This window comes from Xiphophorus maculatus, chromosome 9, assembly GCF_002775205.1.
Source record: "Xiphophorus maculatus strain JP 163 A chromosome 9, X_maculatus-5.0-male, whole genome shotgun sequence".
In the NCBI taxonomy this organism is placed as follows: Eukaryota; Metazoa; Chordata; class Actinopteri; order Cyprinodontiformes; family Poeciliidae; genus Xiphophorus; species Xiphophorus maculatus.
In genome coordinates this window covers 18,160,185-18,186,742 of record NC_036451.1, presented here as the reverse complement: position 1 = coordinate 18,186,742, position 26,558 = coordinate 18,160,185, and the positions used below count along the sequence as shown (strand labels likewise).

Here is a 26,558-nt window from a genome sequence, read left to right as displayed (position 1 = left end):
AACATCCTTCCCTTTATCCCAGCTTTCCTGCCATTCTTTGCTTTTTTTTCTTCACATTCAAACTCTCCTTGGTCCCTGGTCTGTTTTTTTTATTATTATTTTAAGGCGGGGAGGCAGGGCCACCGAGCTATAACTCCTCCCCCTCTTGTGATGAATGCAGGAGGTGAAAACAGAAAGAGAGACAATAGACTTTAATCACTCGTGGTGCAGAGCTGTTGGCACACTGAACTCCATGTGTGGTGAGAAGTAAGAAGGAAAGAAAAAAAAAAAGCAGAAGAGAGTAAGACGAAAATTTAGAGAAACCCTTGCCAATCATCAGCGGCTACACTGAGAGGAGGACTGACTTATCTGGCAAGAAACTTGTTCGTCCCTAAGGATTTGCATCTTCTCCATTCTGATTTCCAGCCAGTGAAGAAGACCAAAAGCTCATTCCACTCTGCCTTCAAGACTGGAGAATGCCTTTCCATCCCTATCATCCCTGCTGCTGAAGCAGGTGGCTGCCATGATCTCCCACTGCCCTCTGGCCACCCTACTGTCTCTGCCCATCAGCGCCCAGCTAAACCACTGTCCCGACCTGGATAGCACCTTACTGCTGGAGGGGGAGGGAGGTGTCACTCTGCAGAGGTACCAGCCTCGCTCCCCAGAGAGCAGCCCTCACCACTGGGTCAGTACCGCACCTGTTGTCCACATAAACCAAGAACGATTGTGTCTATTGAAATCTTGTTTCCATTTCTGGGAAAGCACAGATCCTTCCTGTCTCCTTAAACAATCTGGCAGACGTTACCAGCTGTACGACTGCCTTGTGTTGTTGCTCGGTATGTGTGACGTGTTGCAGTTTATGCTTTCTATTGTTTTGTTTTATGTTTGTGTGGGTTTTTTTTATGTAGATAGGAAATTTCCTAGAATGTGGGGAGTAAAACATGAATATCTGAAAAAGAAGCTTGGAATTGAAAGCATTTAAAGTTATGCAGTGAGGGTCAGCGATATCAGCTGTGTTTGTAACTTCTTCAAGGTCTGTTTGGTTAGAAGAGCTCGGTGACTTTGAGAAAGTGAAGGACAGTGATGGGAAAGATATCCTAGAAAGAAAAACAAAAACAAAAAAACTATCAGTAGGCACATCTTGCTTAGTTATACTAAAATTAAATTTAATTTGCTAGAAAAATCTTAATTAACTGCATAAAAATCACTAAGCAGCTGACTTGGGGAGTATCAGCCCGTCTCTTGGCTCCTTCTTGATGGCATTTAATGCATTGAATTGACAAGTCACAGTGCAATAATTCACACTCTACAGAAATCTTTGGTGGCACAGACTGACGGACAGCTGGATTCTTATAAATCAGTGATTCATTTTTACCATAACCACCGTTTATTACATGTTTTGTGTGTTTTGGGTGTTGCGTCTTGCTGACTGACTTCACTTTTTCTCCAAATCTATTCTTAGCATGATAAGTGTTGACCAGTTGCCGAGACTAACATAAATGCTGCTAATGCTATTTTCAGAGCTATCATACATGCCTTTTTTAATACTTTAACAGAAATCAACCTGCAGAGAAACACCAGATTATCGATAATTGTGTGCATGAACACACCGTTTTCCATGACCGCATAGACTTTTTCTAAGTGAAGAGGGTGAAATCTGAAAACTGCTGGAAGGCCTTTAATTATTATCTGATGAGTATCCTTTTGATTGGAGAAAAAATGAATGAATTAATTTTTGTAACATCCATGTAATTATCAGAGAAACAAACCTTTTCATGTCTGAAAGAAGAACCCTGCCTGCTTCACACATCAACGAAAGCTCAAACGATGCAGCCTATGACTAAATATGTGATTTAGAAACTAAAAAATATTTTAGACTTTTAAAAAGTAAGAACTGCCATCATGAGAAACAAAGTAGATTTGTTTTTGAATTTAAATGTACTGTAGCAAATTTAATTGCTATTAAAACTGTCAATCATCACCAACTGAGACTCTGCGATTGGGCGTCACAAATAGCCCCAGAAACTGTGTATGATTAAGCTCATACAGAAAAGCTGAAGCATAAGTATATTTTAATTTTAAAACTAAACTCAGTCTAGACCTTTAAAGAAGGAATAAATTTTTTTGTGACTCTTGTTACTCGGAGAACTAATGAGGGATTTTCTGACAAAAGGTTTATCAATACGTGTTAAAAAAGAAAGAAATAAAGAAAATCACCACATCATAGTTTGCCAAATTTTACTGACATTTTGCAACCAAATTTTGCCATTCCATCTTTCCTACTTGTTATATCATACTTCCTTTTTGTCCTTTTTCATACCTACGTACATTATTTATGGTGTATGGGTTTGTGTTTTTCGTATTGTTAAGTATTCCTGTGAATTATGAAGATAAATAGTCATAAAAATGCTCAAATCTCATTAAAATGTGTAGCATTGTCAGGAAACATTGTTTTGCAAAGTATGCCAATTTATTTTGCTTTCACAACCATTTGGACCAGTTTTCATGAAATATGACAGATCATAATCTCTGATCAATTCAAAAATAACTCTGATGAAGTTCCCACTGGCAGCTAATGTTTATTGGAGTCACACAACCACATGTCCTCACAGCAGGCTGATCAGAGTATAGAAAACTACGAATGGGCAGGAAATATCCCCCTGCCGGGGACAAACTCAGACATTGTCTGTATTGACAGCTCCAAATGTTATATTTTTTATTTTGCAACTAAAAAAGTGATGGGAGGGGAAGCTTTTAAAAGTTTGATGGTTTTGCACTACTGAAACACGGTAGAGCTGAATCTGTAGTTCTTTCGCTCCTTCCTCAATGTAGATAGGATCGCAGTCTCGCTGTGATGCGCATATAAGTGTTTTTAAGTTCAGTAGGTCATCCTCCTCGCTGCCTATCTAACATCCTGGCCGAAATGCGGCCCCATCACAGAGCCCTGTTTCCTCCAATTGTTTCAGTGGATGATGAGAGTGGAGGTTAGCTGGCAGGCCCCCTCTAAAGGCTCAGATTACTTGCATGAACTCTGCTGTACGAGGCTCATCCCTGTGACTGTTTTCACTGTGTTGACTTATCATCGCCTCCTCAGCTGGAATGACATTTTGACAGCATGATTATTGAGAGAGCTTAGCTCTTTCCATAAAGTTATGCAAGGATCCAACAGAGCTGTTAGCGGTGTTAATACATTAGCGCCAATTGAAAAATCCAACGCTCTTCTTCTCCACCAAATGGATCACATTTTGTGATTTAAAAGGCACTTTTATGAGTTTACCCTCTGCCCGGTGCTGACGCAGATTACTTTGACTTTACAGGTGTCAGGTGTTTGCCGCCCTCCTCTCTCACCTTTGCCTCCTTGCAGGAGGTTATGAAACTGTGCGACCGACAGAGCCAGTGACTTGCTCTAGTTTTCTCTCTGTAATCTCCACGCCGTGCTGTTGGAGAAAACTGTCAAGTCCACAGTTCAGGTCAGAGACAAAGAAAGAGTGCTGAGGCGTCAGTCATTATCAGAACCAATGTCGGTTCACGCAAACTGCTGGATACATTGATTCAGTAACTTGAGAACTTGAAAGCAACGGGTTTTCCGATACCAGATGCTTTGCAATTAACCAAATAACATTGTCTTGCCTCACACTTCTAACTTCATTTTAAAGCCCCAGAATTTTTTTTTTTTTTACCCACTTAAAGGGCGATGTAATTAAGCCACAAGCCCATCAATAAAAGCTCCAGCAGAGGGAATATCCTCTCCCCCCTCAGCCCTGTTGGTGCATAACATCCAGCAGGGCAGTTCAACAACCTCAGCTGGCCTGTTAACGGAAACACAGAAGTTACTTTATGCAAAGAAAATGAGGAGAAAAGGGAAGAAGGGAAATGACAGAGAATTTTGATGATTCTGTGTTTTCCATTGAAAGAAAATAAGAAAGCTGACTTGGCGCTCCTTCTTCCCCTTTTCTGTCTTGTTGCACCGGGAAGAGCACGTTTCATGCCGGAGCGTTGTGACGTCTCAGTGTTTCCAGTTTTGATGTTTTGGCTCTTTCTGCTCATCATGTGTTTTGATGACTTGTCAACGATTTCAACACTCCAAGCAGGGTTCATTCATCCAGATGCGACTGGTTTACGTAACCTTTGACCTGGTTGTTTCTCAGTTTTGACACTAATACAATGAAGAATAATTGGGACCGTGTCAAAGTTAGGCAGAAACTTCCTTTTGGTCAACTCATTAGGCAAAACTATTTATACACGTTAAACTTTTCCACATATTGCTGAGCAAACTTCACAGAACTATAAATTTGTTTATTTTTTTTATCTTTTTAGCCCTGTAGAAACGTCTTTTGTCTTTTCCGCTTTATTTTTAAGTTTCTGCCAGTTCTAGTTAGAGAACAATGTAATTCAGCTCCAGATACGACAATAAATCATGAACTACTACTCATGAGCTTACTTTTACCTCTTAGTAAAACACCTTAAGCTCAGTCAGATGGAGAACATCTATAAACATCACTTTTTAAGTCTTGCCACAGATTCTCACTTATATTTACAGATCTGTTTTACCAGCTGTATTTGCCTCAATATAAACCATTGGTTGCATTTTTAGTGCTTAATCCATCAATCCATATTCCACTATTCAACTTTGACCAGTTTGCCTGCACCTCAGGAAGTAAAGGTGCACAATGAAGCCACCATCCTGCTTCATTGTGTAATGTGTGAGGATGTGTCATTTTTATAGAAGCACCATTTTATGGATGTATTCTGATCTGGGCATTTTCTTTTTCTTTTTTGGTGAAAGAAATACGTAAAAGAAAGGGGGAAAAAACTAACAAGAAAAATATCTCAAAAACATTCATGATAAATCAATTTACTTTAGTATCATCACAATATAACACTTTCAGCGTGAATCACTTGAAGAAATGTAATAAATTAATTCCATAAAAAAACGGAAAACCTGCATATCTGTATTTAAAAATAATGGTTCATTCTATATCAGTTTTGGCCAAAGTTATTAGGAGAATTGAGGACAGTCCAAAGAGCCACATGTGGCTCCGCAGCCGCAGGTTGCAGACCTCTGCAGTCTCTCCATTTTGACATGATGGACTGAAAGGTGTTTCCTGGAAATGTAAGAATTTTTCATTTTTAACCTAACCCTGGATTAAACATCTCCACAGGTTACTCATTCAGTTTTCTTTGCTGTTTGTTCTTCATGATGATCCTGATGTCACTATTGTTCTCTAATAAACCTCTGAGGCTTTCACAGGATTTATTCTCATAAAAAACAGTCATCAGCTGGACTCTGTTTATTATTTTTGTGACTTCTGGAGGTAGCTGGTTGCGGACAACGTTTGCAAGGGATGCAAACATCCATTTCAAGTTGCGAGACAGTCAAGGTTTTTTTTTCTGGAAATATCTGTTGTTTCTCATGTTTCGAACTGCACCACTGACAAAACATGACCTTCTTAATCAGTTGAACACTTTAGATGCTGTTTATTCTCTTAAGTGACCTCCTGCTTGTGAAGCTGTCTCTGCGCCTGCAGCTCGGCAGAGGTCGCGATCCTGGACCTAATTAGTTCATATAACAGGTCTTGGTGTGAAAAGTCAATGCTGCTGACACTGTCGCTGTCCCCCTTATGTTGTCTCGGAGTAGCAAAACAATAGCAGCTCGCTTAACTGGGGCAGAAATTCATTGCACCATATGGTAGTGCTAGTGTTCTAGATGGTGGCACGTGCAACTAAGTATATGTGTGTATTTCATGGGTTGATAGCTACATAAAATGATCTGGGTGTGTGTGTGAGTGTGTGTTGGGTTGGGGGGATTTATGGTTAGGTGTCCCCTCCCAAACACATGCACACACTTAATTCTCTCTTTTCCCGCTCAGGCAGCACATGCAGCTTTAGCCAGGACGCATGACTGGGATCAAGCTGCCACTGCTAAGTTTCTTCTTTTTTTTTTTTGTTGCTCAGGACTTGTGCAGTGCTCTTTTTAATGTGACTGGTCAGCATTCAGTCAGTGCCCGTGTCAGCAAATGCCCATGAGTAAAATACTGTCCCTGCATCATAAAAAGGATGTAAACAGAAAAATACAGTGCAGGAAATCCAGCCATGCATTAGTTTCATTTAGCTTTATATGCTGTTAAACTTTACAGTGTGTCACATTTTGGTCAACGCTATGGTAACGGCTGTGTTGTTGAAGTGTGTTTCTGTGCCACAGTTGAATTACTGCCCTCTTTCCGTTGCATTGTGGCCTCTGTGCTTGGCTGCAGTTTCATTTCCTACAGTGATCATGAGCTGAGTAAACAAACTGCATCATAACATTAAAGAAAAACCCCAGAACTCCACGATGCTTAATGTAAAAAAAAAAAAAAAAAAAAGTTTTAGCACGTTTCCTCCTGCTACATTTGTGTGTTGCTGTGGTTTTCCAGTGTTTTGAGTTTTACAGTGGCAGCGGTCGTCACTGGCTTGCTGCTTGTTTGATTGACGCCGTGTGTTATTATTATTATTTTTGTTGCGAAGGTGACAACTTCGGGTCTGCATCTACTTGCTGGGCAACAGATGGTCCAGCTCTCATTAGCTGACGGGGTCAGACAGACAGACATCCAAGCCAGTTCAGGCCGATTCATTCCAGGCTTAGCAGGGCTTAGATTCAAGGGGGGTCAAGGCTCGAGGGCACATGCGGGGGAAGGGTTTTCTGGAACCATTTAGTGTTTTTTCTTTTTTTGGCAATTCCTCTAAATACAAAAAATAAAATAAAATAAAACCCTCTAAACTTATCACCATCTGAATCACTCTTGAATCCTCCTAGGTTTTCAGCCCACGCAGAGTCTGAAAAACTTTCAGTTTTATTTAAGCTCAACCTTATTTGGCAGCTGTAAGAATAATGCAACACCTGGACTTAACATTTTTCCTTTAAGAGCGCTTGCATGTTGAGCTCGGAGGAGGAGCAGGAGAAGAAGAGAGGAGTGTGTGTTGGGGGGGTTGGGGGGGATGTCTGCAGTTTTGGACTTTACTGGAAAGGAATGATGTCACCCAACCAGAGACAGCTCAACAACAACCCAGACAAAAGATCTAAGGGGAGTAATAGAGACGTGACATAAGAGAGCAGAGGAGAGAGAGAGGCAGACTGAGCTTTAATGCAACTCCTTCAACAAAAGGTTCATTCGACCGAGACTGGAGGAGAAGGAAATAAAGGACTCAAATCCAGATAGTCTCAACTTTTAATATGCAGCGTTTTATTTATTCATGCACTCTCACTACCGCTGATTATCTTTCACTTAAATTCCCCATTTCAGCTTTAATTGTCTCATTTGTAAGGTCTGTGAAGCTAAGACACATCACTGCGACCCTGAGTTATAACTCGAGTGCTCTTTTTCTCTTCCCTCCCGGCCTGCCTGCTCTCACTAAAATCTCTGCTGACTCTGGATAAACACTTTGGTTCTTAAACTCTGCCCTCTGCTGGGAGGCATGCTTTAGAAACCCAAAGTCATCAACCACACGCAAACATTCAACCAAAAGCAAAAGCATCATGCATATTCCTTTGAATACACACACCCAGGCACACAGGATTTAAACGATTTGAAAGCAGATATTATTTCAGGAGTGTGCATCGTTTTGAGATTTAATAGATTTCCCCTGACAGACACTTCCATTCTCTCTTACCGTGTCGCTTTCCTGTTTGAAATTAAGGAATTATTTGTTCTCTCCAAGCCAGGGAGAGATTGTCCAGTTGCGTCACTCTTGTCTTCCGGTCAGCGTGGTTCTTCTCAGTTTCTGTTTGAGCTGTGAACTCCTCGGTCTCTCACTCCCAAACTTGAGATAATGTTCCTTCAAGCTAATCTCGACAGTGTGCTGCACTTTGTCTGATACATGACCCCCTTATCTCGTATATAAACAGAGATGCTACAAACGCAGCTCAGGATTCTCACAGTTGCTGTCTTTATCTTGCTGTCAAGCATCCCTCTCTTTTGCTGCGACTACCTGCTCCGTGCCTCTTTTGGGTCTCCTTTGCTTCCCCCTCATTGGTCAGTTTTTATGGCCTCGCTTCAGGCCAGCAGAAAGACTCCCCAGCCAGTCAAGGTATGAGGACAGCAGCCTCGCTGGAGTCAGGAGGCTGAGGGCAGGAAGCGGGAGATTTCCTGGAATGTGCGTTTTTTCCCCCCACTGTGGTGCAATAACAGCACTCGCAGTGCTCCTCCTGTTTTTGTCCCCTTTCTGTGGGTATTGTAGCTTACGGTGCTGTCTGTGGAGCACAGGAGAGAGCGCTTGAGAGGCTGGATAATGGCAGGACTCCTTTGATGAGGAATTTTAAGAAAGGATCCGCTCTGGTCAAGGACTTTCCTGAGTGGAATTACGTCACTAGGCATCCACAGAAAGGAAAACCTGGACAGGGAAATGGTCTGAATTACAATGCTGGACTACTGCTGGGGTTTAAACATCCAACCTCACTGAACCCTTTGGCTTTTAGCAGTTACAGACAGACTGAAACAAATTTATAGAGAGAAGTTGCATAATATTGAATTTTCCGTCCACTCATTTTTACTGTAAAAACAGTGCTGAAGGAAGAGGATGAAGACAAAAAGAAAACAATACATTTATAAATCCAATCTTATATGTTCTCCTTTTGACTGATGTAGGGATTCTTTTATAGTTTTCGTTTTATCAACCTTTTGGAGAGTCCCACAACCTTTAAACCTCAAAGACCTGAAGCACCTTTTTCCATTCTATTTGAGAAAACTAAAATGGAGGGTGCTTGGGTTCGACATCAGTCCGGTACACCAATCGGTGTGCGGCACCAATGACCTACCTTATGACAAATACGACCCAGAGGAATGTCGAAATTTTAGGCAAAATGATTCAGCCTAACTTTATTAAACTAAAATGACAGAAAACCTATTATTTAGTCACCACCGTAGCTTTGTAGTTGAAAGAGGTTTATGTTTGTTTAGATCCTATTGAAGGGTCTTTCAACTACAAAGCTACGGTGGTGACTAAATAATAGGTTGATTTAGGATTTTTTGGTGGAGTATTTAACTATAGTAATTTATCTGCAGCAATCTGAAAGCAAATTGTCTCTTGAAGAAAACAACATTTTGTTGCCAGAGACTCTGATTCATACTACTGTATTTTAATGCTGCTTATGTTAGCCTAGAAATGTTTTTTTTGTTGTTGTTTTTATCTCTGTAACAAACATTTTGTTTCTCTTTACAACTTGTTTCACCCAGGTATCCCCTTACTTCCCCACAAAATATTCCTGTGGTCTGGAACAGCTTACAATCAGAAACTACAACACTGGTGATCAGAAGCAGACAATAGTTGTTCAGTTGAGAAAATAGCAAAAGTGTAAATAGTTTTAAATTATATGAGTTGTAAAAAATAAAAAAGCAGTTATTGTGAGCTAATTTGGCTTTGAGTTTTAGTAACTGTAAATCCAGCTACAGTTTTTAAGTGCTCCTGGTTTGAGCAGCAGCTAAGATTTCTGCAAGTTGCGTGTAAAATATTAAGTCATCATACGTCCTACATGTCAGAGAAGCTGAACCAATCCCTTACTCAACAATAGCAACTCATAATAACAATAAAAGCAATAATAATGTCCTAAAATCTGACAACAATCCTATATAGTGCGTCATGAACCTGAGGAGAAAAGGTTGTGTGTTGTTCCCAAGTTGAAGGATGCACAGACTCATGTGATCATCCATTACACAGTTGCAGCCGTCACATTTGTCCAATGCCTTGTTTTCTGTGGACATGTGACATTAGTCCCGCTGTGAGACCAACACTCCTAACCCCTGGGACTGGGCCAAAGGTCTTCTGGGGTTGCAACCTTCCCACTGCCCCTCTGGGCTTCCCAGAGTTCCCCAGACCCGAGCGGACACCGGGGGCAACTTGGCCTGGGAATTGGACACAGGCCAGATTTGCAGTGCAATGAGGAAACAGAGAGAAGAGAAACTGATGCTGGTTGATACCACACATGGAGAACGACTGATGGAGATGTACAGCAGGCTTCTCTGACCTCTTGGTGACCTTTGAGTCAAGATGTTTGGGAGTACTGGTGGGCACCTCGTGTGTACGAAGATGGGTGATGGTGTGTTATAGTCACTGACGCTGAGTGTGACGTTTAGGTTGTGTACTGACGCGATGAAGGTCAAGATGGGAGGGTATTCCAGTCTTATAAACTGAATATTAAAATTATAGACAATGCATCATAATGTAATTCAAGCCTTCACAACCTCAGATCAATCAGTCAACTTTAGATAGATTGGGTTACAGTGTGGTGAGTCAACTTTTTTTGCCACACAGGAAACTTGATATAGACACACAGTGAATTAAAAGTTCCTCAGTAGTTTAATACTTTAAAATATAAAGTCGAATTTTGGAAACTTAAGGCAACAGGAACAAAAACTGTTTCTTTTTTTCCCAGGAATTTTCCTTTGTCATTTATCAGCTCATGATAAATTTATGGGTCTACTTGCTCACATTTGCTTCATGTCTGCGATACAAAAAGACCCCTCACGAGCTCAGAGCTTGATTCACATCTTCCCGTTTACTCACACAAGTGGGCCGTTTGAGTACGTGTGGAGACACATTCACAGTGGAACAGTACTGCCCGTCCTGACACACTAAACCCATTCTCCTCCTGCTGCCATCGACAATGCACAGTACCAGTGACGGCATCCACCGCTTTCCTTGTATTGTCCCACACAGGGGCCGAGGGGCTGCAGATGTTCCACACACAAGGCGGCTGTTGGGTGGAAGATAATAATCTATGTGTAGATTATTTGCACCATTTGTGTTTGAAACGTCAACTTAAACTGAGGGTGTGGTAGAGTTAGTCGGTTGAACTGTTACCTCAACAGGTAAAACATTATGAATAATGTCTTATTAACCAGGACCTGCAGCTACTTTTAACTCTAGTCTAATATTAAATCAGCTGCAAAAGCATGAAAGGTTTTCTGTAGTATGGGTGTCTCTATTTTCATGAAAAGCGTTACTACACTCTACTGTGCACAACAGCTGCAGCATGGAGAGACTTTTAATGGCATAAATAAAGGCACAGGTAGCGATAAATGGAGGAAAATTTGATCCTCGACGTTCATCACAACTTGAGCATTATCTGCATCATCAAGTCTGACATAGGCTATATTACTTTTTTTTTTTTTGCTTTTGTTTATATATTATTGATTTTGCAACTACTTTTTTTCCATGATCCATGCTCAGCATCCAATAGCAATGAGATATTCCAAAAAACGTACTCATTGAAATTGTGTTTTTTTTTTTCCCCTCCCTCATTTTCCATAAGCACCCCTTTTGTTTTCGAAAATAACTGGAGGGGAAATCCAAATGATTGGACATGAACATTTCCTTCTAACTCGCAAAGAAACAGGTTAACAGTGAAATTGCGCGAGCAGAAATCACAGCTCCGAGTGCGCACATTGCTGTCAGTCTGATGAAAGTCAGACAAAAAAGGAGGAGGAGTTTAAACCGGACTGTTGTGAGTAGAGCAGGAGGAGGAGGTCGGTCATTCAGTGGAAGAAGGGAGTGCTTGCTGACAGACCAGAGAAGCAGGAGTCTGACTTTAGAGAGAAACGTGTGGAGGAATAAAAACACTTTTAAAGGATTTTTATTTCAAAAGCGGAGCACTTTTTCTTTTTTCTTTTTTGTTTTTCCCCCCTGATTGGATTGTTCTGGAGAGCTGATGCTGTCCCCGGATCATGAAAGAAACGCTAACCATGAAGTTTGCCTGGAAAACTAAAATGGTAAAAACAAACAAGAAAAAAACAGGCTGCATTAGTTTTTCAGTCTGTGCTGTGTTATGTGCGGTTTAGAAAGCAGGGGGAGAGTTGGGTTAGGTTATAGAGTTGGTGGTTTGGCGGAGGAGGAGGAGGAGGAGGAGGAGGGGTGCATATGCTCGGGAAAGCTGTTGATAACGGGAGAAAGAAGAAAGAGGAGGAGGAAGAGAGTGAATATGGGGGCTGGGGGGCGCAGATGAACACTTTTGCTTTTATTGTGCTTTAAACCCAGTTTAACCCACATGGAGCTGCTGCGTAAAAATGAGGCGCAGACTTTGGAAAAGCGACCTCTGATGTAGCCTAAAATCCCCGACCCGTCTGCTGACGCCTGCATAATGATGGATATGAAAACTTTTGTTTGGTTATCCACAGTGCGACAGAGACAGGGAACAATTGGCGCAGCCCCCGGGGGCCAAAAACAGCCTCTCCACAGGTCCCAGCTGCGTCCTGGAAAGAATAACATGCAGGAGATCAGCGCCGCAGATTTAACACAACTGTTGTTTTATTGTGGGTATTGTCTCAAACCATCGGATAATGATGGATCGCTGTTTTTGAGAAGAGATGCTAATGTGTACCTCTCTGTATGATATGTCCGGATTTTTCAAGTGAGGTTCTCTGATTCAGCTATTAACAGAAAATATCTTATCTACATTATAACGCCCTTGGTATGTTCATTTAGTATAGAGTTTTGCTGAACCTGGAACCTGAAAGCTAACAACTGACTGAGATCAAATCTGACTTTTAAAGCCTCAAAACAACGGTGGAAACATTTTTATTTTATAAACTATTACATTTGCGTTGAATTCACTTAGAAGCCTATAAATCTTTGCATTAATGTTAGTTGGAGGTTGTGCACCATCACTGATGCTCCTGTGTGAAACAACAACTGAAAATGATAAATGTAAAATATCCTTGGTCAGAATAACTTTCTGATATGAAATAAAGTGGTGTAAATATACCATAAATAAAGTTTATTTCACCACTTTATATATATATATATATATATGTATATATATCGTAGAGGTCAAAGTACATGGTATTGTATTGAATTTTACACCTAGTCCCTTATGGTTTGTTTCTGGTGAATGTTGCACACAGGACAATTATTTGTGGCGCGCCACAAATACCAGCTATGGTTTTTAAATAATAATTGCTTTCTTTGTAGCTAACCACCAACCTTGAGAATGATTTAAAAGTTTGCATAAAAGTGCTGGCATAGAGGGGGTTTTTTGAGTTGTTTTAAGAAGTCAATCTTCACCACTCTCAGGCTGTTAGCTTCAACTTCTGAGTTCAGCTTATCTAGATTAATGATGTGGGATCTTTATACTTTCAAAATGAATTTAATGAGAACAGCAAGAACATCCCCTGAAGGCAGAATTACAATTTCAGGGTCGCGGCTGCTTGTTTAGCATTCAATATGGCTGCTGGTCACATAAAATGTAGCAAATGTTGCAGGTAGCAGCTATTTATTAGCACTTTGTGTCTCATTAAAAGCACGAACATACATAGTGCTGTGTAGTATCTATTTATCGGCATGTTCTTTTAATGTTTGAGTATGTAAAATAGAGAGAAATATCCATTTTTTATTTCCATTTTTATTGATAGTCAATGCTGAAGCAAATAGCAATCCCGCTCACTTCATGACTTTCAACTAGAAAATGCTCAAATCGAGCTCAGATTCAAGCTCCAACTCCAAAGACAAATCAAACCCACCATTACACTAAATGAAGTCATCAGGAGAGTTGAGTCATAACTGTTTGATACTATCCTCATATTTTCTAACAAAGAGCTCACCTCTCTGTTGGGTTTGATCACTTGCAGCCTCTGTAAATTCTATCTACACTGTCGCTGTTGTCGAATAGCTACACGTGTAAATGGAAATGTTTTGGTTTCCATTTGTGTACAAAACTCCAGGAATGCTGCCTCAAAATGAGCCTTCAAACATGTCGCACCAAAACACACCTCCATCATGAAAAAACAGTCGGCGTGTGTGTGTGTGCAGGACTGTGAGCTCAGCGGGACCAAGACCTCCCGCTATTGTTTTGGGAGTGTGTGGACTGCATGAGTCATCCACTGATGTATTTATCTGTCTCTGCGCCAGTCGGCCGGACAGCCAGAAGCGGGTCAGGGCAGTCGCGAGGGCGGGGACATATTTCTGACTGTCAGACGAGAAGCAGATTGCTTGTTTGCAAATCATTTGTACTCTTTCTCTTATCTTTTGTGTGTGTGTGTGTGTGTGTGTGCGTGTGTGTGTGTGTGTGTGTGTGTGTGTGTCTGCTTTTTCACTTTCACATCCCCATGTTTCTGCTAAAACCCAAACACAGCCCAGTCATGGGCCTCCTAGACCGACCATTGAGCCTGTTAAAGGCAACATTGACCCTTGATCCCTTTACCCGCTGGCCCTCTGTTTGGGGAGTAGAAGCGGACTTTGCCACAGAGTTGTGTAAATGAGAGCGGGAAGGATCTTGGCTGGTGTTGACTTTGTATTCTTAAGGATTTCTTCAGAAAGTGCAGCGAGCTGATTGTTTATATCTGGCCAGTGCTTCTCCTTCGTAGCCAGCCCTGCCTTTGTTTTTGTCTCCGTATGCTGATGCCTCAGCAGATCTCTCTCCAAGCAGGAGTTTTGCATTATGACTCCTCTCTGCTCGCTCTGTGTTCTTATGCACTCTCGTGTTTGGAATTAATTTACATGCAGATACAAACATATCATTCTTTGGCGACAAGACCAGAACAAATCTATTTAGTCTTAGCGCTCTTTTCCTTCAGCGCACATTTGCAACCACGCTCCTTTGAGCTTCGCCAAACAGGCGTCTGCGTCGGCAAAGAGGAAAAGTGAGAATCTAGGTGTTTGTTCTGGAGAGTTGACTCGCTTAGCCTGTTATCTTCTGTCTGTCTGAGCTCTGAGGAAAGCAATCCAAGCCAGATTTCAACTCCAGAGACAGGCGGTGAAAGAGATGGATGTGGAATAAAAGAGGGAGTAAAGAAAAAGGGAGGGAGGCCTGGCAGGCTGCTGCGCTGGTGGGGGCTGGGGGGAGTGTGGTCCTTCTTTATGTTTTACTGCACTCCTCTCTCCCTACTTCCTTTCACTTTATGCTGTGTTTGTTTGTTTTTTTTTTTGTTCAACCTTCTGCTTCTTTTTCTTGCACCAGTCTCTAAAGAGTCAAGTCCTGCTTTTTTTGGTTTTTTTAAAGTCATCGTATTGACATTTGTGCAAGTGAGGCTGCTGCCGCTGCTGCTACTGGAAGCTGTTTTATCTCTTAATCCTCAACATGAGGTCCCTCCTCTCCTGCAAGAAGTTCAATAATATTTTTCCTCTTCTTTTCAGAGCTCGGTGCAGGACTGGGGGGAGGAAGTTGAGGAAGGAGCTGTCTACAATGTGACACTGAAGAGGGTTCAGATTCAACAGGCGGCCAACAAGGGAGCAAGATGGCTGGGGGTGAGTCTGACATGAGGGGTTGCATCTGGTCAAGCTTTTCCAGTGTCGGGTCAAGTCGTGCCTTTACCAGTTTATGCGGTCATTTTGTTCCCTCTTACCTTCATTTTGCACCCGAATCAGGCTGATTTTTTTGGGTAATTTTGATCAATCCAAAAATGTACATATATCATAAATTGCTCAGATCTCGTAAATTGTTACATTTAATTTTATGTTATTTTCTAAAGATACTTTTGTTTTAATGTTGTTCCGATGCCATTCGTGCCAGTTAACTCTTACAAAATATGAAAGCTTATGACCCCTGACCAGAAGGAAACTTTATGTTTTCTTGGAGTCTCAAAATCACATTTCCTACTATGCCGTAACCTTGTACGTAGCCAATAGATATCAGCTTCTCTTTCTCTGTAAGTGAGCATTTTCCATGAATTGTGGAAAAAAAAGAGGCATGAAATTCCCTCTCTTATGTATAATTTAATTTAGCTGTGTAATATATCTTTCTGTTAAACCCTTTTTCCATTTATTTTGGCTCTGGGCATTGTTTGGGCCAGTCTACTCTTATGAAACATGACAGGTTACGACCTCTGATAAGGGCATAACATCTCTAAGTGACCTTCTACTAACACCTATACTGCAGTCATATAACCGCATTCTTTACAGTAGACTTTGACTAGATCGTAAAAATATGACCTTATATAATCGGTCGTGAGCGCCGGCTCAAAACAAACCTTAGCAGACACATGAACTCCTGATGCTTTCCTTCCTTCCCGGCTTTCTGCTGCAAAAATGTAAAACCCGGGTTTTTGTTTTGCTATATTGAACTGCCATACATTTGATTATATACAGATGGTTTGCTGAAGCTATCTGTTGTTGAGTTTAAAACCAGAACGCCTCGACTGACCCTTTTTGTTTAAATCAGCCGTTTGACACCACTGTTATTGTTTTAACGTTTTAAGCCTGCTTAACTTAGGCAACACCTTTCAGCTGCTGGCTAAGAAAGAAAAAAAAAAAGCAACAGTTTCACTCGACTTGGACTGTTTTGCTAGAGCATGTGATTTCCTGACTTGTCCAGCTCCTGGTAAAGCTGCTTGTTTCTCAGCACGGGGAAACGCGTTCTACCAAATGCTGGTACGGAGGAAAAAACAGAGTATTAAACGCTTTTCCAGAGAATATGAGGCAGTGCTGTTTTCCTCTGCTATTATGCCCTGCATAATAAGATGCTGTGGACTGCATTATTATGCAGCACAGAGGGGACAAATTATAGGGCATTAGCTTGCTTTAGGCGTTTTCACAGAGTTTCTGTTTGACATAAATCAGAGTCTTGTATTTTGTCCCATTGGTGTTTTGTTTTTTTTGCATGGGACATGTTGGGGAACTTGGTGAGTAAGCTGCACAATAACACAAAAGCCCTGCAGCTATAAGGGCCTATTGATATATCGACAGTGGCGCGAGGCACCTACTGCTGTGCTGCAGCTAATTAAAACAAAGCGGGTGTTTTGATCAGTGCCAGCTACCGAACACGGACAGCAGGAGAAAATTCCAGCTGACACATCAGCACACTCCCTGGAAGTTATTGATTGTCAGCGAAGGAGAAAGCAGCTCTAACGAGTTCAGTTGCATTTACAGGATTTCAAACGGGCAAATCTTGTTTATTTTCATGCACTGCGATTTGTGACGTTTAAGACTCTGTGTGACCCAGCGGTGACTCAACTCGCATAGATAGAAATCTTACTTGTTACACGTTTAGGCTCTTATCAGAGGGGAGTGGTGGGAGAGGTTTGCTCTGCCGCTGTCCTCCTCTGTGTCTGGAGGGCGGGTGGAGGAGGGGCTTCACTGTGATTAAAAGCAGATCGGAGCGTTTCCTGTTGCAGCGCTCTAACTTCACCAAGGTCTCCCTCCTCTCAGTGCGCATATGTGCCACCCTCCCACAGTCTCTCCCTGCCTGTTTTTTCGCTCGATTCCCCTTCGGACACAATAGTCGGACACATCTGGAGAAACTGGGATTAAAAATAGGTCACGGCTATCGTTGCTGTTTCCTCCTTATTCTTTGGTTATCAGAGATGGATTGATTTTTTTATCTCGGACTATAATTTGTAACCTTGTGTCTTATTGACATGTCATGCTCTTGTTTTTCTGAACACGACAGAAAAATATGTCATGAGTAAAACTCGCAACCAGAAAATACATGTTCACTGTTTCCTATAGTGCTAAATTTAGACAGTATCATTATTGTCTGAGGCATTGTAGTACAGAGCATGCTAATAAAAAAATAAAAATAAAAAATGTATTTCATTAAATACTCCAGATATCAGCACAATATGTAGCAGTAGTATTATAATAACTTGTTGTGAGATCATGATAAGGCACTTATTGGTGCAAAGATAAAGGGATGGTTGTTCATCCCTTTGCTGGTTTTTATGACAATTTCATATTGTTTTGCAGCCATTTTGTACACATTTTAACCATAAGCTACAAATTTGTTTTCCTTTGTACTTAAGCATCTTCATATACAGCATAAAAGTGATAATGAAAATGTCAAAATCAGAATTATAGATAAATGTAATGGTTCCTTATATTGCTAGAACTTTTTATTGAACCCTATTTAGACTTTTCTTGGTTTTGATCCCTCTAATTATGTCTATTTCCGAAATGTGAGACATGACCTCTGATTGAAGTCAAAATAGCTCGATGGAGTTACCTCCAGCTGGTAGATGTTTTTAGCGGAGTCCTTTTACCCCATTTGCTTCCAGTCGACTATGAGAAAACTATTAAAAATCGCTTTACATCTGTGACTTTGGACGGTGCAGGACGTCCTCCTGGGGTAAAAAATGATAAATGGTTGGTACAAAACGTCCTGTGGTTCAACTTTGAACCCAAAAAAGTTGGTTACAATGTAACCAAGGCAACAATGCTAAATAATAACAAGAGGGGGGGGAGAGACCTGCACTTGAATTTACTTCAGCATGATTTTTTTTTTTCTCTTCAATTTCTTTTGCATAATTTATTTAATGTTCCATTTTTTGTCATTTTAATCATCTATCTTAAAATAAATAATTGCATGTTTTATTAATATGTATATTAATTTCTGTCACTTCCTTCTTTGCTTTTTTTTCTTTCATTATGTCTTTTTATTTATTTATTTTGTCCTTTTCATATCCCGGGCTCAGCTTTTTCACATCGGTATCCATATTTGATGTTGAAGTTGGGTTTGGTGAAAAATCTCCAACTTTCCAACTCAAAACGTCTGGAGATATTCGCCTCAAATTTTCAGTCTTTAAACTTTGTTACAAAAATGAGCAGGTTTGGAGATAAGCAGATAAAATTAGAAATCTAAAATGTTCACAAAATCTATTGGCATAATAGTTACAAATTCAGATTTTTTAAAGTTTTCACCAGGTTCATTCCAATGTGTGGCACACTGTAAAAAAAACAGCCTTCCTCGACTACGTAGTGAAAAGCAGCGGCTACAATACTCTAAAACGTAGACGGAGGAATGTTAAAAGGAAATGCAAAAAATAAATAAACTTGCGGGGAAAAGAGCGAGGAGAAAACACAAGAAGGAAACAACGCACAAATAAAGGACTAATGGGTTCAAATGCTGAAAGAAAAACTGTCATGGAAATACTTTTATGGTGAAGATATAGACTGTTTGTTGGAGTTTTCCTGCAGAAAATAGTAAATTATTCAACCTAAAGTAAGATTTTCTGATATCCTTGTTCCACCTGAGAGTGACCAAAGCAAGACGCATGTAGCAGGTGTTTGAATGTGTTCTGGTGCCGCAGTCTGAAGGTGTTTGTTTGTGTTTAGGCGGAGGGCGATCGCCTGCCTCCCGGCCACACGGTGAGCCAGCTGGAAACCTGCAAAATCCGCAGCATCCGCGCTGGGACTCTGGAGCGCCTGGTGGAGACGTTGCTGACGGCTTTCGGAGACAACGACCTCACCTACACCTCCATCTTTCTCTCCACCTACAGAGCCTTTGCCAGCACCCAGACTGTCCTGCAGCTGCTGCTGGACAGGTAGGGCGGACACATTTTTTTTCCTTCATTTTTTATCTACATAAAAAAAATGAAGAACATGATATACGTGATTGTGAATGGCTGCAAGTTTAAATTGAGTTTTTTTTTTTTTTCTGGCAGGTATGGGAGTGTGGAAGAAAATCATCAGGAAGGCACTGAAAGCAGTGAAGCCATTAGAAAGTGAGACTCAGTTTTAATACGTCACAGTCAGTTCCAGCTGAGCTCCTATTGGCATCAGTCACTAATTACACACTCTGTGCACCGATAGCGCCCTGGCTTCTATCCTGCGTGCCTGGTTGGACCAGTGTCCCGAGGACTTCCAGGAGCCTCCGGACTACCCCTCCCTCCACAGGCTGATGGAGTACCTGCGCAAAGCTCTGCCGGGTTCAGAGGCTCTCCGACGTGCCGAGGGTTTGCTGGAGCAGCTGCAGGGTCAGGCCAACATGGACGAAACAGATGGTATCTGTGTTTTTTTGTTTTGTTTTGTTTGGGTTTTTTTTCCCCCAATTATGTTTAATTTCCTCTCTGCTTTTCATTAATTTATTTGGAGTCTAATAATTTATCTATTTTTTGTCTGTTTTTAGTTGGTTTCCAGGGAAACAGCTCCTTCTGCCTCGGGGAGGAAGAAGAGGTGGAAATCGAGGTCCAGGAGGACTTCCTGTCATTTGAGGCTGATCTGGTGGCCGAGCAGCTGACCTACATGGACGCGGTAAGAGGACGCAGAAGAAATGGAAACATTGCACATCTCTACGATGCTTTTCCTCTGAAATATCCCTCCAGTTACAGCCATCGTTAGAGTGTTGAATCAGATTATGTTTCTGACTCAACATAATCAGAAAATTTCAGAAATATTTTAATGTAATGTGCCCACAAAAAAAACTTTGGAATTTCATACATTTGCTTCAAATCAAAAACTTGAAAAAAAATTTGATTGATGTGCCCTAGTCAAGTCAGAGAAGCTCATTTTATTACGTAGATCTGAAAAATTTTTGTTACCATTTCTGAAACCAAATCACGTGTAACAAAAAAGCAAATTAAAAAGCCTCACAGAAACGTATCTTGTTCAGATATTTTAAGAAAATATTTTCTTAAAAAATAAGAAAATACTTTTTGATTTTTAAAAAAATAAGAAATGTGTAGATGTATTTCTCTCTATATATAAAGTGAAAGTTTTGCTCGGCTTTCAATTCTGGCCCCCTTTTTCACATACTTTCCCGCCAACTCTTTGACACCTTACTTTGACAAGTAAAAGTAAATGAATAAAAACTTTGGGACTTGACAAAAAGAAAGGAACAACAAAGGGAAAAGTTAGAAACTTGTTCAAATACCTATATAATCTCATTTGCACAAGTTGTGCAAGCAAACGTTGAGCTGTTAGAGCACCAAATATCCATTAGTGCCACATATACTGGCTAATTTGTGTTCATATTTATTGAGAAATTACTCAAGCTACTTAAACTTATGCTGCTCTTGTATGAAAATTCAGCTACTTCTGCGCTGGACTCACCACACCTCCGGCCATACTCAGCAGCAGTTTCTGTATCTTTTCTTTCCAGCTGTTGTTTAAGAAGGTCGTCCCCCACCACTGCCTGGGCTCCATCTGGTCCCAGAGGGACAAGAAGGACAACAAGCACAGCGCGCCCACCATCCGCGCGACCATCACCCAGTTCAACGCCATCGCCGCCTGCGTGGTGAACACGGTGCTGAAGCACAGACAGCTCAGACCGCATGTCAGGGCCAGGGTCATCCAGCGCTGGATAGACATCGCCCAGGTCAGGAAAAGTTCCAGAAGCATCCCAGGTACAGACGAAAAGTGGTGAGCCACGTTGTGACCGTTTGTTTGGTGTCTCGGCGCAGGAGTGCAGGATACGCAAAAACTTCTCATCCCTGAGAGCGATTGTGTCGGCACTGCAGTCCAACCCTTTGTACAGATTGAAGAGAGTATGGGCCTGTGTTCACAAGTAAGCATTCAGCGTCTCAAGTGTGCATAATAATCTATTTTAAACAAATCAGACTTTTGGCAGAACTTCCTGGAAGCAAGTTACTGCGTTTTTTATTTATTTATTTGTTTTGGGGATTTTTTTGCACGTGTAGTTTAGCATCTGTTTCTGATCCTGGTTGCTGAAATAAGCCTGTGTTTTGATGCAGAGACAGCATGCAGACATTTGAGGAGCTCTCAGACATTTTCTCTGACCACAACAACTACCTGACCAGCAGAGAGCTGCTCATGAGGGTAAGTCGGATCTAGATTGCCTCCCACCGACCCAGCTAAATTCTAAAATGCATTCCTATTTGACTCGCGTCAAACTTCAGGTGAAAACCTTTTTCATTTCTTTTTTTTTTTTTTTCATTCATTCACAGGAAGGTACTTCAAAGTTTGCCAGTTTGGAGAGTTGTGCCAAAGATCACCAAAAACGCACCCACAAGAGACTGCAGCTGCAGAAGGAAATGGTGAGAGAATCCCTGGTGAAGTTCAGAAACAACAATCAGACAAATGGATTTTTTTTGTCCCTTTTCAAAAGCGGCTGACACGAAAAGAAAAATGCAAACAACACATTCTTCCTGAGCAATGTAGTGAAAGGAGAATTCTTGCCTCTCCAGGATGCTGAAGCCACATACTTAGCTTTGTTTATGCAATGCACTGTGTGCTGTACGCACATTAAGTCGGGGCTGTAATTTACAGGCCTGCCTCGCCATCTGTCAACAGCTCAGTGTAAATTAAAGCTGCAAGCAGCAAAATCAAACATTTCCAGCAGCATCAGGGAGAGAGCTAAGAAAGAAGACTAATGCGCCGTTACAGAAGCCACAGATTGCTTTCTGTCTGTTCACTTTCTACAAATTAACTGACGTTTGTCAAATTTGAGAGTTTTTTTTTCTCTCAAATATTAAGAATACATATAACCAATATTACAAGATCAAATGCAATATCTTATTTACTGTTAAAGTGACCAAAAAAACAAAAAATATTTTTCCACAGGGCGCAATGCAAGGGACAATACCGTACTTGGGGACGTTTCTGACTGATCTGACCATGCTGGACACAGCCCTGCCAGACATTGTGGAGGTAAATAAAACAAAATCCACCAGCAGGTTTAGACCCTCGACTGTTTGCTGTGAGTGAACAGAACCTTCCAGATGTGATGTTGGTGCCTGTGTTGCTGCTGTACCAATCGACGAGCTCCACCTAACGCTGTTTGTCTGAGCGGTCGCCGATATGTGATGCCCCCAGGTTCTGACCGTAAGCTCTCTGTGTCTTTGTGTCCACAGGGGGGCCTGTTCAACTTTGAGAAGAGACGCAGGGTGAGGGATCCACCTATTTATTGGCTGACATAAAAGATCCAAATGGCTTTTCTGATGTGAGGCATTTTTCCGCCTTTGATGACCATCCCTCTGTCCTTCTGTCTCTGCAGGAGTTTGAGGTGATCGCCCAGATCAAGCTGCTCCAGTCGGCCTGTAACAGCTACTGCCTGACTGCAGACCAGGCCTTCCTCCGCTGGTTTAAGAACCAACCTCAACTCAGTGAGGAGGAGAGGTACTGCTGCTTATCTCTCACAGTGTATCTTGTGTCCTTGACTAATGTGTCAACAATCAAATTGGTGCGTGAGCTATGGTCTGTTGGATCTATTGCTCATGCTCAAAAACACACGATGAGCTTCTTTCTCCCTGTTTTCTACCATTTCTTCACTCCCCACTGATCTATTGTGTTGATTTTGTCTTTTGTTTCTCCTCTCTGCCTGGCAGCGCACACAGCTTATTAAAGTTTTATGATATTCAAGGTTTATTGCTCTGTCTTACAGCTACGCCTTGTCTTGTGAGATCGAAGGGCTTGGCGACAGCAGCCCGACTTTACCCAAACCTCGAAAGAGCATGGTGAAGAGAATCAGCCTGTGAGTTCACTCACAAAACAGATGAATGACCAAAGATCTGAGGGGGTCAGGGGTTACAGTCACATCTAAACATATCTTTCTTTTACTAAGATATAATTCCCATTCCTCCACTGGGCAGATTGTTTCTTGGGCCAGACAGCAGCACACCCAGTTCACCAGTCAGAGAGACGTCGCGCTCGCCTCCTGCTGGCAGCTCGGGAGAGAGCATGGACTCGGTCAGCGTGTCGTCCAACGACTCCAGCAGTCCATCTGACAACGAGGGGCTCGCCAGTCCGACTCACAACGCCGACTCCAGTCAAAACAAGGTGAGTTACAACCGAACTGGATGTCAGAAATAGAACAAAATAGGAATATCCGTTACTGTCCCACCGAGGGCAAATGAAAGGTACGGTAAGTGGAAGAGTGCATATTCACACAACATAAAAGATAAGAATGAGATACAGTACAGCAACGGTAAATTTAAAACATGAGAATCAAACTGTACAGTTTTTCAAAAAGCTTACTCAGATTAAGAGAAATATGCAAAGGAGTTGTGTAATTCAGAGAAAAAAACAAGATGTGAGTGTTAATTTTGTGCATAAAAAGCAGACTATTTACAAGAAGTGGGGAAAAAACTGCAAACAATAATATACTACAAATAACAGCACAAATGTTATTTAAAATTAGATACAATTGTAAATAATAGGAGGGATGCAAACATTTATCGAGGTCAGTGTGCAAATGAACAAAAACTTAGAATAATTAGACATGTTTCATGTGGAGTATAAAAATGGCATTAGTGGAAATCTGCTAGTGATTGTTAAAGTTTGCAGTCAACTTTTTCTTAGAGACATTTTTCAAGAACATAAATTCTAACTATTAGTAAGAAACAAAAAAAAAACCACATCACCCCTCCGAAAAGAAAAAGATAGAGTTATTTCTTATCATTTCCATGAATGTATGACTTTGTTATCTGACACTGTTTTGCATTTAAAGTAAAAAGCTGGTGCAACACATTGCTGAGCTGGATGTCATGATTCTGTGCTTACTGGAAGGAGGAAAGGGAAAGGAAACAAACAGAAAAGAAAATAGAATGCAACTTTCTAATGAGTTAACTATCTTTACTTTTTAAAACTTGCGAAAGTATCACTTTGTTTCAGTTGTTCTCTCTTCAGCTGCTGCCTCAAATAACATTCGTACATGACCACGGCTGTCTCTCCTCAGCTCTCAGAGTCATCGTCCTGCACCTCGCTGCACTCCATGGACACCAGCTCATCGACCGCCAGCGGCTCCATGACTCCAGCCTCGCCCTCGCTGCCTGGGCGTCCCGGCACCCACAGGCGGTGCATCTCCCTCACGCCCATGTCCCCCTGCTCCCTGAGCCAGAGCCCGGCGTACAACACCCAAGCCCAGGACGCGTGCATCATCAGAGTCAGCCTGGAGCACGGCAACGGCAATCTGTACAAGAGCATTCTGGTGAGCAAAAAACACAGGGTTTGTGTTTTCAAAAGAAAACAGCTCGGCATTTTGAGGCAATCTGCGATGAAGCAGGCGTAACCTGATATGTTTGTTGTTGTTAAATAGCTGACCAGTCAGGACAAGACCCCAGCTGTGATAGCTAGAGCCATGGCGAAGCACAACCTGGAGGTGGAGCCAGAGGAAGGATTTGAGCTGGTGCAGGTCATCTCTGAGGAGAAAGGTAAAAACATGGCTGCCAAAAAGTGTAATTTAAAGGCAAACAAATTCACACACACAAAAAAAAACAAAGATTTCAACTTTAGTGACATTTTATATTCTCCGCTGATTATTTGACCTTGCTCTCATTTAGAAATACATCACTGACAGCTTCTTAAAACTAAGTGTTTGTCTTCTCTTTAATGTCTTTCAGAGCTGGTGATTCCTGACAACGCCAACGTCTTTTACGCCATGAACACCTCAGCCAACTTCGACTTCCTGCTGCGCGCTCGAGGCTCGGCCGGTCGACCCGTGCAGCTGAGGAGCCGCTGCAGCTCCACTCTTCCTCGCGCTCAGCATCGCTCCAGCCTCTCGGTCAGACTCAGCAAAGTCACGCTGTGACCTCCCTCTGGTCCTCCCTCGGCCTCTTCGCTAATCCAAGCCACTTTGGATCGTAGCAGTGGGAGAATTTATTAATAAACTAAGAGCTCTGAGTTATTTAATATGGACCAGATGCATCTCAGTGAGCTCTCCGAGACTGTTTTCAAACTCTTCCCATTTGGGTCTCATCACAAACTGTGCCATCATCACCTTGTCAGCCTTGATGTACAACTGTGCAACTGTGCAACAGTGACCCCAAGTGGCCTCTGACAGATTTTTGCACAGGCGGGGAGCAGCAAAACTCCCCGACCTCCAACAGTATTGTGAAAATGAGTTATCTGTGTAGATGAAGCTTTAATGTTCTTTGAACGGAAATGAAACAGCAAGTTTCTGGTGTTCAGTCCTGTTTGACTTTGTTAATAATGACTGAATGGACCTTCAACAGTATTCTGAACCATATTAGCTGACTGAAAGATATTTAACGTCAGTGTTTTTTCCCCAGTTGGGCATCTTGAACAGCCCTTGTCTGGCTTGTGCACAGTGTGCACAGTGTATGTGTGTACATATATATGTGTATATGTTTGTGTGTATGCGTTCACCCTCCCCTGCCCCAGCTCTTCCCTCTTATTGTGAGCTGTGTGACGAATGCTGTGCTGGTGCATTCTGATTGGTTCCTGTACTTGGTTTTATCAAGTCATTGGCAAATACTGAAAAGGCCTTACATGCCCTGTCTTCAGGGTGAAGAGGTACAATTAGTGCTGCTTTCTGATGCAGATTTATCTTTTCGCATGAAAAAAGGAAAAAAAAGGTGTGAGGACCGAAAATGAATTTAACATCCTACTGAAAGAGAAAGCAGATAAATGTCTCAGACTGACGCCAGTTGACAGATGTCAGTGTTATGTGAATCTGAAGGATGAATGAACCACTCTGTAAGTGGTTTTACTCCCTCTTTCCTGAATGAGTTCATGTTTTTGCTCGGGTTTTTTTAATGTTTTTGTATTGTTTTTTTTTTCATTCAGAATTGTATTCACCAATGTGAGGGTAACAAGAGATCTTCAACACGAGTGTTAATGAACTCAAATTGTTATAAAAGACCATCTGTGCCAGATTTAACTTTGACTAATTCAGAAGGACACTTTATTTTATTATCCATCTGTGTCATAAAAACTCTTCCGATCTGCAGGCCAGGCCAGTTTTCCCTTCAGACTAAATCAGATCAGCATCGGCAGGCGCCTACAGGGTCGCGGTCATAATACGACGCTGACCAGTCTGACCAGTTATACTCCAGCAGCGCACAGTTGGGACTTGTGTCGCCGTGCCAGACTGTTTCATGCAACACTTCACTTTGAGATGTTTTCCGAAAAACCCATCCTCATTTCCTGTTCTCCACTGCCAAAGATTCTTATTCTACATGAATAAATTATTGTTGTTATTATCA

The 26,558-nt window shown here is 41.6% G+C and overlaps 1 protein-coding gene across 2 annotated transcripts; it reads left to right on the top strand.

Annotated features, from left to right (window-relative positions):
* The first annotated feature begins 211 nt into the window (after positions 1–211).
* Positions 212–26,558, top strand: rgl1 (ral guanine nucleotide dissociation stimulator like 1). 2 transcript variants are annotated; one of them, XM_014471065.2, is made up of 18 exons: positions 212–664; positions 15,079–15,189; positions 18,991–19,199; positions 19,320–19,379; positions 19,468–19,658; positions 19,784–19,908; positions 20,756–20,971; positions 21,057–21,160; positions 21,348–21,432; positions 21,561–21,650; positions 22,177–22,263; positions 22,467–22,499; positions 22,610–22,731; positions 22,997–23,086; positions 23,205–23,391; positions 24,290–24,541; positions 24,650–24,764; positions 24,954–26,558. In XM_014471065.2, the coding sequence occupies exons 1-18, from the start codon at positions 503–505 to the stop codon at positions 25,139–25,141; spliced, it is 2,427 nt and encodes an 808-aa protein (XP_014326551.1). In that variant the 5' UTR covers positions 212–502; the 3' UTR covers positions 25,142–26,558. The 2 variants fall into 2 exon arrangements, with proteins under 2 accessions (XP_014326551.1, XP_023195816.1); XM_023340048.1 differs by lacking the exon at positions 212–664 and adding an exon at positions 11,486–11,720.

Excerpts from the sequence above, each read along its gene's own strand:
- rgl1 (XM_014471065.2), top strand. The coding sequence starts at position 503 with ATGATCTCCCACTGCCCTCTGGCCACCCTACTGTCTCTGCCCATCAGC. Across the intron at positions 19,200-19,319 it reads CTGCAGCTGCTGCTGGACAG|GTATGGGAGTGTGGAAGAAA; the intron begins GTAGGGCGGACA and ends TTTTTCTGGCAG. Across the intron at positions 20,972-21,056 it reads GCTGGATAGACATCGCCCAG|GAGTGCAGGATACGCAAAAA; the intron begins GTCAGGAAAAGT and ends GTCTCGGCGCAG.